We start from the raw sequence: 9,721 nt of genomic DNA, 5'->3' as shown, positions 1-9,721 counted from the left end.
AATGCTAGCTAGCCAGTGAGGTGAAACCGCAAGCCTCCACATGCCAGTCAATCAGTCAGATTTAAGTCGGCTTTGCCAAGTCTTTGGCTTGATGTGTGCAGCCTTTACTTTATGTGGTTTGAAAGTTCTACTTTAAGGGGGAAACACAAATAAAGAAGTGGGGAAAAGAAAGAGTGATGACCTGTCAATGGGCCCTGGGCTTTTCTCTTTAGATTCTCTTCTTCCACCCTACTCCCTCTCTGTCTTTCTTGGTCTCTACCTCTTTTTCTTTCTCTTTTCCTCTATCTCGCTCAGAGGGCTTGATGAAATAAACAGCAATCACTGTAGCATGAGCACCCAGCATTAATTGAGCTCTCACTTTCACAATCCTGGTTCCATTGTTTCCATGGTTATACATTATCCATCTATGTTTTAGACATGCAGTTTTTTTTCCTGTAATAGGTAAATGTCACAATATAATAATATTCCATGTTTTTACTTGTTGAGATGTTACCTAACATGCCCTAGATGGACAGCTAGAGTACATAACCAGCCCAATTATATTTATTACACTTATCAAAACTTTGAATAAATATTTATTGCTTTAAACACTTGTGTAAATGTATCACATATCCCCTCTGTCAAAATAAAGCAGTAGACTACTAGTGAACTTGTGAGGATGCATAGCAGCTAGTAAATAAAGTGAGATTTGTCAAGCTGCCCATCCAACTGCAGAAAACTGATTTGGTGTCTTTATGTCAAATTCACAGATATCACAGATGGCCATCTGAAAGATATTCCAGTATCATGGCAATCTAGGAAATAGCCTTTATCAGGCAAGGTCACTTACAGTCTGTGTAAATGGATAGAAAATGTTGTTAACACACGCACGCGCGCACGCACACACACACACACACACACACACACACACACACACACACACACACACACACACACACACACACACACACACACACACACACACACACACACACACACACACACACACACACACACACACACACACACACACACACAACAAATCTGCACAATGGTGTGAGCTTCAGTACAGCTGAATATGGGCGGGGAATGCTTAATGACGTCAATTGAATTGGTTAGGTGACGAGCCCTTACCACGCCCCATGTGGGTGAAGGGGGAGGGGAGGGGAGGGAGACAGGCTGAGCTGATTCCACGTGTGACGCTTGCATTCCCAGCTCAGTGATATTTTCTTTAGCGGGCTTCGGTGTAGCCTTGTGCGTCTTCGTTAGTTACTGGCTATAGTTGGGTTAGCTATGGAGGGAGACGGGAGCCAAGCCACATCTGGAGGAAACCCTAATGATTCTCAACATGACCCGGGGTAAGACTGCAAAAGCATTGTCACTTTTATCGTTATAGCTACATTGTATCAATAGTGCAAGGCTTATCAAAGCACTGACATTGATGTTGTTTTCCGGGTGCAGTCAACTACACCTTTGTTTGATTATATTAACAAACGGGCCTGCCCCCTTTTTCTATAGCTAAAACTCGCTGTGTTTGATAACTACAGCGCTCTTACTGCTGCTCTGCCAACGTTTTGCTCGCTTTTGATCGCTATAGCAAGTAGTTAGCTACATGTCAAAATGGCCGATCAGACATCTGGACTCACTTCTGCTATGTTTTCCCCTTACAGTAAAATGTTTATCGGTGGCCTCAGCTGGCAAACTTCGCCAGGTAAGAAAATAATTTGCGGATTACAGTGTGGCATTGTCGGGTTGTGTTCTGTGGTTGCCGGTGCTGGTTGCAACGTCTGTGGTGTGTGTGTGTGTGTGTTTGGGGATATGGTGTGTGTGTACCTCATAGCGCGCGTGTACCTTAGTGCGCGCAAGGTTATTTTTATTTCCAATCATTTGAAGTCCTCTATTCGACCCCTATGTGTATAGCTAGAGGCATTTTAAAGCTCGTACATAGACTATTCTATATTTGACAGACGAATGAAAACGTCCAGTAACCTTCTGTTTGTTTTTCTTTGCGCAGACAGCCTTAGAGACTATTTTACTAAATTCGGGGAAATCAGAGAATGTATGGTGATGAGAGATCCAACGACAAAACGCTCCAGGTAATTAGCAAGTCTATTTTCCCACTGTGTTTGTATTTGTCTTTATTGTTAAAATACGTGGTTTTGCAGTGTCCTTATAACACAACGTCAGTTAGCAAGCAATCAGCCATTTATTTTTGTTGCGCTTTTACAAGCGATTGAATCAGCCCATTCAGAAGGTAACGCATTTTGACATTGACCGGACACTTCAGATAGAATACTGGAGGATCTTTGAATATTCCTGAAAATATAGGAAATAATTAGACTATACTGTTCATTCACATGATTCCTTGTGCAGTAATACAAGGAAATGGCATTTACATTTAAGAAATAATTGAATCTGATATGAAAGAAACTCTTTTGATATAAAGTTGCCTACCATACTCTATAATAGCTAATGGTAAATATTTGTTACAATGTAACATTTGGCTGCATTATATATTTGTTAGTCTACAAGCATTTCGCTACACCAGCAGTCTGCTAAATATGTGCATGTGACCAATACAATTTGATTTGATTTACAATGTAGCCTGTCACTCTCCTGCCCCCACTGACTGATTGGCTGTTTGACCACTCTCCTGCCCCCACTGACTGATGGGCTGTTTGACCACTCTCCTGCCCCCACTGACTGATGGGCTGTTTGACCACTCTCCTGCCCCCACTGACTGATGGGCTGTTTGACCACTCTCCTGCCCCCACTGACTGATGGGCTGTTTGACCACTCTCCTGCCCCCACTGACTGATGGGCTGTTTGACCACTCTCCTGCCCCCACTGACTGATGGGCTGTTTGACCACTCTCCTGCCCCCACTGACTGATGGGCTGTTTGACCACTCTCCTGCCCCCACTGACTGATGGGCTGTTTGACCACTCTCCTGCCCCCACTGACTGATGGGCTGTTTGACCACTCTCCTGCCCCCACTGACTGATGGGCTGTTTGACCACTCTCCTGCCCCCACTGACAGATGGGCTGTTTGACCACTCTCCTGCCCCCACTGACAGATGGGCTGTTTGACCACTCTCCTGCCCCCACTGACTGATGGGCTGTTTGACCACTCTCCTGCCCCCACTGACTGATGGGCTGTTTGACCACTCTCCTGCCCCCACTGACTGATGGGCTGTTTGACCACTCTCCTGCCCCCACTGACTGATGGGCTGTTTGACCACTCTCCTGCCCCCACTGACTGATGGGCTGTTTGACCACTCTCCTGCCCCCACTGACTGACTCACTGCTTACAATGTTTCTTGTTTTTTTCCACAGGGGCTTCGGATTCGTTACTTACGTTGATGCTGCCAGTGTAGATAACGTCTTAGCTCAGCAACACCATGAATTAGACTCAAAAACGGTATGTCTCCTCTTCTGTCACGTTTTAAATGAAGTATTTGTGGTTTTGTGACCCACCTGTCTGGCATGATTGACTATGTCCTATTGAGTTATTGATTATTCACTCTCACAGCCTCATGCACTTGATGCCAATAAGTAGCCCCCCCTCCTTCAAATTACAAGACCTTCTGCTAACCCTATCTTTACCATTGAGTATTGAGTGCCATGTTACATACAGTCATTTGAGTACCAATGGCACCTGCAACGCTTTCTCTCCAGGAACATCTGAGTGTTTTGAGATGGGGGAACATGTTTGTTGAATCTGCATATTATATAAACTGATTGTTATTCTGTATTTTCTGTTTTTGTGAAAATACATTCCCAGCTCTCTTTATAGATTTTAGTAGGCTTAACGTTGTTGTACATATTTGGCTTTGTTTTTCACGCACCATATCTATGCATTCATTATTGGCTTTTCTTTTTTACAAAATGCAGTTTATAAATAAATGTTGTTTTTAAAAATCACCCTATCTTGATTTAAACTTTCATTTTTCATCCTCCCAATTCCCAATAGACTGTCATTGGCCTCAGTATCCACCCATTTACCCCCGTCTTCATCTCAGATGTCTGCATGTTATCCACACACCTTCCGTCTGCATACACTTCCTCTCTCACTGCAAGTCTGCTAAAGTGCACACATTTGCACATGGCCCATTTTAAATCACAAACCCAAGACTAACTGTTATCCCCAGTGAATGCCATAAAAACATACCACTATTGTTTAATTTATTGTTACAGTATTTTTAGTTTCTGTATGGATGGATCAAATGAGTTTGGTGGGAGGAGGTATATGAGGATGGGCTCATTGTAATGGCTGGAATGGAATAAATAACAATATTAAACATATGGAAACCACATGTTTGACTCGTTCTTTTTATTTCATTCAAGCTATTACAATGAGCACATCCTCCTATAGCTCCTCCCACCAGCTTCCTATGAAATTGGATAGATTATAACTTAAACTTAATTACAGGTTTCATGTTTCTCCGAGGGTGACAGTTGGTCAGAGGAATGCCATGACTGCAAAAAAATGGTGTTGTGATGATTCGCCCTCTGCGTTTAGTGTTTGATTTTCCATATTGGATAGTTTGATAATTTTTGATTCTAGTGCTTTTGTCTTTGAAATTGTGCATGACACAAACATTACAGAAGTTGTAGGTTAAGTAATAATATGTAGTTACACAGCAACTGCCAATGTAACTACCATGTAAAGATGTATTGTAATGTGGGACCAAAATAATGAATTGAAAGCTCAGTAAAGTCACACTGTCATGTTCTGTATGTAGATGCTGCAGTGTGTGCTCTAACTCAGCTGTGAGAGCCAGTGCTCAATGGGCTCGTGGTTTAGGAGCGGTGGAGTGAATAAAAGCAGCTTAGATTGTCTTCAAGGACTCGTGAGAACTGCTCTGGTATTGCCAGAAGCTCTAAGTTTATAAAACAGATAGCTGAAGAAGGAAATGCCTGTAGCTTCCCACACCTCACCTCAGGAAAAATGACACTGATATTAATTTAAATGTGCATTTCTTTGTTAATCTATATGCAATTTATTTTGTAGCCAGCCTAATGAATTTGTAAAAATACAGGGATCATTATGACTGCAGGTCTGAATGTAATGTTGAGATGAATTCGTACACCTCTAACAAAACCTTATTGATAAGTGGCAAATGTTAGTCTTGCAAACAAACAAAAAATATAGGGGAAATCTGTATTTGAGAGGACATGCAGTTTTAGCCCAGCAAAGGAAGCAGTGTAGACACACTCTCCCTCTCCCTAACTCTCGACGTGTACCTAAGTGTTTTTGATGCCTTCTCTCCCCTCCTCCTTTCTGGACTTGCATCTACATAGGATTATTAGAAAACAGCTGATGACATCCATGCATTAAGGGACCTAGAGTAGAATCTTTAGAGGATCTACTGCTTGTGTGGTATAATGTAATAGAGTCAACATTGAGCTGCCGACTCCCCTCTCTGTGCCTTGGGAGGTGTTCTACATTAAAGTGCTGGTGCAGTGTGAAATAGAGGGGAGTCACATCTCACCTTAAAGGTCCAATGCAGCCATTTTTTATCTCAATATCAAATCATTTCTGGGTAACAAAGTACCTTAATGGGATTTTTCTTCTCCAATTAAAATGTAAAAAAAAAAAAAAAAAAAAAAACTCTTCTAAGCAAAGAGCAATTTCTCAAGCAAGAATTTTGCTAGGACTGTCTGGGAGTGGTCTTAAGTGGGGAGGGGAAAATACACATTTGCTGTTATTGGCAGAGTGGTTTGGAACACTTTCTTATTGGTCTATTAACTAATTTATCACCTGGTGATGTCAAAACTCCATCCTACCAAAATGGCCTGAAATTTCAGGTGGACATTTCAAAAAGCTCTTACACTAAAAAGGCACTTCATCGTATGGAAATGTATACTGAACAAAAATATCAATTCAACATGTAAAGTGTTGGTTCCATTTTTCATGAGCTGAAATAAAAGATCCCAGAAATGTTCCGTATGCACAAAAAGCCAAATTTTGTGCACATTTGTTTACGTCCCTGTTAGTTAGAATTCCTCCTTTGCAAAGATAATCCATCCACCTGACAGGTGTGGCATATCAAGAAGCTGATTAAACATGATTATTACACAGGTGCACCTTGTGCTGGGGACAATAAAAGGCCACTAAAATGTGTAGTTTTCTCACACAACAAAATACCACAGATGTCTCAAGTTTTGAGGGAGTGTGCAATTAGCATGCGGACTGAATGTTAATTTCTCTACCGTAAGCCGCCTCTGTCGTTTTAGAGAATTTGGCAGTCCAATCGGCCTCAGAACCGCAGGCCATGTGTAACCATGCCAGCCCAGGACTTCCACATCTGGCTTCTTCACTTGCGGGATCGCCCGAGACCAGCCACCCGGACAGCTGATGAAACTGTGGGTTTGCATAACTGAAGAATTTCTTCAAATACTGTCAGAAACCTTCTCAGGGAAGCTCATCTGTGTGCTCATTGTCCTCACCAAGGTCTTGACCTGATTGCAGTTCGGCATCGTAACTGATTTCAGTGGGCAAATGCTCACCTTCGATGGCCACTGGCACGCTGGAGAAGTGTGCTATTCATGGATGAATCCCAGTTTCAACTGTACTGGGCAGATGGCAGACAGCTTGTATGGCGTCCTGTGGTCGAGCGGTTCGCTCATGTCAACATTGTGAACAGAGTGCCCCATGGTGGGGTTATGGTATGGGCAGGCATAAGCTACAGACAACGAACACGAGATCCCGAGGCCCATTATCGTGCCATTCATCCGCCGCCAGCATCTCATGTTTCAGCATGATAATGCATGGCCCCATGTCGCAAGGATCTGTACACAATTCCTGGATGCTGAAAATGATCCAGTTCTTCCATAGCCTGCATATTCACCAGCCATGTCCACCATTGAGCATGTTTGGGATGCTCTGGATTGACAAGTACGACAACGTGTACCAGATCACGCCTATATCCAGCAACTTCGCACAGTCATTGAAGAGGAGTGGGACACCATTCCACAGGTCACAATCAACAGCTTGATCAACTCTGTGAAGGAGATGTGTCGTGCTGCATGAGGCCAATGTTGGTCACACCAGATACTGACTGGTTTTCTGATCAACACCCTACCTTTTTTTTGTGACCAACATGCATATTATTATTATTATATATTATTATTATTATTCCTACTCGTGAAATCTATAGATTAGGGTCTAATGAATTTGTATTGACTGATTTTATTATATGAACTAACTATCTTTGTTTCATGTTGTGCTTATTTTGGTTCAATGTACATAAAACACACTGACCTTTAAAAGGTGCTGCCTGGTCAGTCCGCCGTCTGCATTGGCCATGCAGGATTTACGGTGATATGGCCTCTGCAGAAGTCAGGGCACTCATACTTTTTGTACTTTGCGGAGAAGTGCAGAGCTGTTGTGGAGGAAGTTTTCAAGGAAGTGAGCTTGTGTTTATACAGAACCTCCCGCTCTCACTCACTGTCAACCAATCATGTCAATGTGGAGCGAGGCGCACGACGATGAGGTACAGAGCTCAATTTGGCCTCTGCATGCCTCCGGAAGCTCTTCAATTGCGTCACATCATCCATACGGTGCCTCCGACCACATTTCGGATGAAGCATAAATTGGCTCTAACACTGCCAGGTGAGGCTAGACTGGGAAATTGAAATCCAGACAGCAACATGGTTTGGTTTGTCAGCATGAGGAATTCAATGCAGCTGCTGTTGTTCTTTTCTTCCTTTCATCAGGATACAGTCGTTATATTTTTCCTCTAACATTCAATGTACATGATTCCCTATTAGAATAGTCTGTGATTGCAAAATGCCCTTAAACCCTCATTAATTGTACAACATTCTAAGTTGTTACTAGTTTTAGTACAGTTACTTCACAGGTATACAATCAGTTGTAGCATTATTTCAATTGGAGATACCTGTGGTTTTCCATTGCAGCACATGTATTATCCTCTGTTACATACGCTGAGGCATGTACTGCATACACAAACTGCGTATACTTGACATGCATCATGTTTTATGTAATCCTTGACAACATGGAAATGAAGGCTTGGGGTTGAATAATACTCCGTGTCTGTCGACAATAGGATTTCTGCTGATGTCATTTGTAAAAGCAATCTCTTGTAGACTAAACACTTTTCTGGCTAAATCACATCCCACTCTGCTAATGCATTCAGTCAGCTGAATTCAAACAGTCACTTTCTACCAGTGTCTAGTATTTTTGTCCGTCACACACCGACAGCTCTCTCTGTTATATTTCCCCTCCGTTCCTTCTATTCGTTTTTTTCCAATTGACAAGCTCTCATCCTACTTTATCCACAATATTCCACTGATGGTCTTTTCCCCCTCTTAGCTATGTGGCTAGTCTTATGATCCATGAGGAATGCTTTAAACCCACACATCCAAACTGCCATATAAAAGCCAGACTACGGTTTGCAACTGCACATGGGGACAAAGTTCGTACTATTTTGGAGAAATGTCCTCTGGTCTGATCAAACAAAAATAGAACTGTTTGGCCATAAGGACCATCATTATGTTTGGAGGAAAAAGGGGGAGGCTGCAAGCCGAAGAACACCATCCCAACCGTGAAGCACGGGGGTGGCAGCATCATGTTGTGAGAGTGCTTTTGCTTCAGGAGGGACTTGTACACTTCACAAAATAGATGGCGTCATATATTGACGCAACATCTCAAGGCATCAGGAAGTTAAAGGACAAAGTCAAGGTATTGGAGTGGCCATCACAAAGCCCTGACCTCAATCCTATAGAAAATTTGTCGGCAGAACTGAAAAAGAGTGTGCGAGCAAGGAGGTCTACAAATCTGACTCGTTTACACCAGCTGTCAGGAGGAATGGGCCAAAATTCACCCAACTTATTGTGGGAAGCTTGTGGAAGGCTACCCAAAGCGTTTGACCCAAGTTAAACAATTTAAAGGCAATGCTTCCAAATACTAATGGAGTGTATGTAAACTTCTGACCCACTGGGAATGTGATGAAAGAAATAAAAGCTAAAATAATTATTCTGACATTTCACATTCTTAAAATAAAGTGGTGATCCTAACTGACCTAAGACAGGTAATTATTACTAGGATTAAATGTCAGGAATTGTGAAAAACTGAGTTTAAATATATTTGGCTATGGTGTATGTAAACGTCTGACTTCAACTGTACCTGTAGACTTCCAGTCATTGCACTAATTCTAGTTAGCAATTTTGCTAGCACTAGTTCCTTCAAACTACACACAGAGACATAAACATGGTATCCCTGAGTTCATCTGACTGTGGAGAAGTAGATAAAGGGCATTGCCAAAATCACAAAGTATATTAAAGAAAACTCAAATGTAATATATTTTGAATGGACTTTTGATTTTTAATTATTCTACAATGATATGATTATGCAGTCTAAATGCGCTTTCAATCACAAAAATGTGGTATGGTGCTTTTTTCTTTACGTTTTTCACATAGCGCTTAAATATTAACCTGGGAATTAATGCTAGTTATGCATTTTCTTGGTCAATATACCTTGACTAACCATGATGTGTGAAGGGCTATTGATTTATTAGTCAGCTATGCTTCTACGGAGTAATGCAGGATTATGTGAACGACGGACCAGGACAATTTGACGATGCAAAAGGAAATAAAATTGTGCATTTGATTAAATCAGCCAGATTTAATATGACTTCTGATTCATCTGTGTGGGGAAGATGTGAAATCCCACACTGATAATTGTTTACTAGTGTAGGAGGCTTGAGTCCAAAGGTTCC

The 9,721-nt window shown here is 41.9% G+C and overlaps 1 protein-coding gene across 10 annotated transcripts in view; it reads left to right on the top strand.

Moving 5' to 3' along the window:
- The first annotated feature begins 1,154 nt into the window (after positions 1-1,154).
- LOC123992620 (RNA-binding protein Musashi homolog 2-like) overlaps positions 1,155-9,721 on the top strand; it is a 358,445-nt gene continuing 349,878 nt past the window's right edge. For all 10 annotated transcript variants that reach the window (XM_046293916.1, XM_046293915.1, XM_046293914.1 and 7 more), the window contains exons 1-4: positions 1,155-1,337; positions 1,650-1,690; positions 1,994-2,075; positions 3,315-3,399. In XM_046293916.1, coding sequence (XP_046149872.1) covers positions 1,273-1,337; positions 1,650-1,690; positions 1,994-2,075; positions 3,315-3,399 — 273 coding nt within the window. In that variant the 5' untranslated portion in view covers positions 1,155-1,272. The remainder of the gene's footprint in view (positions 1,338-1,649; positions 1,691-1,993; positions 2,076-3,314; positions 3,400-9,721) is intronic.

The sequence above is a fragment of the Oncorhynchus gorbuscha genome, linkage group LG13, assembly GCF_021184085.1.
Source record: "Oncorhynchus gorbuscha isolate QuinsamMale2020 ecotype Even-year linkage group LG13, OgorEven_v1.0, whole genome shotgun sequence".
Taxonomy (NCBI): Eukaryota; Metazoa; Chordata; class Actinopteri; order Salmoniformes; family Salmonidae; genus Oncorhynchus; species Oncorhynchus gorbuscha.
Note: the sequence above shows the minus strand (reverse complement) of the source record. Positions and strands in the feature narration are given on the sequence as shown.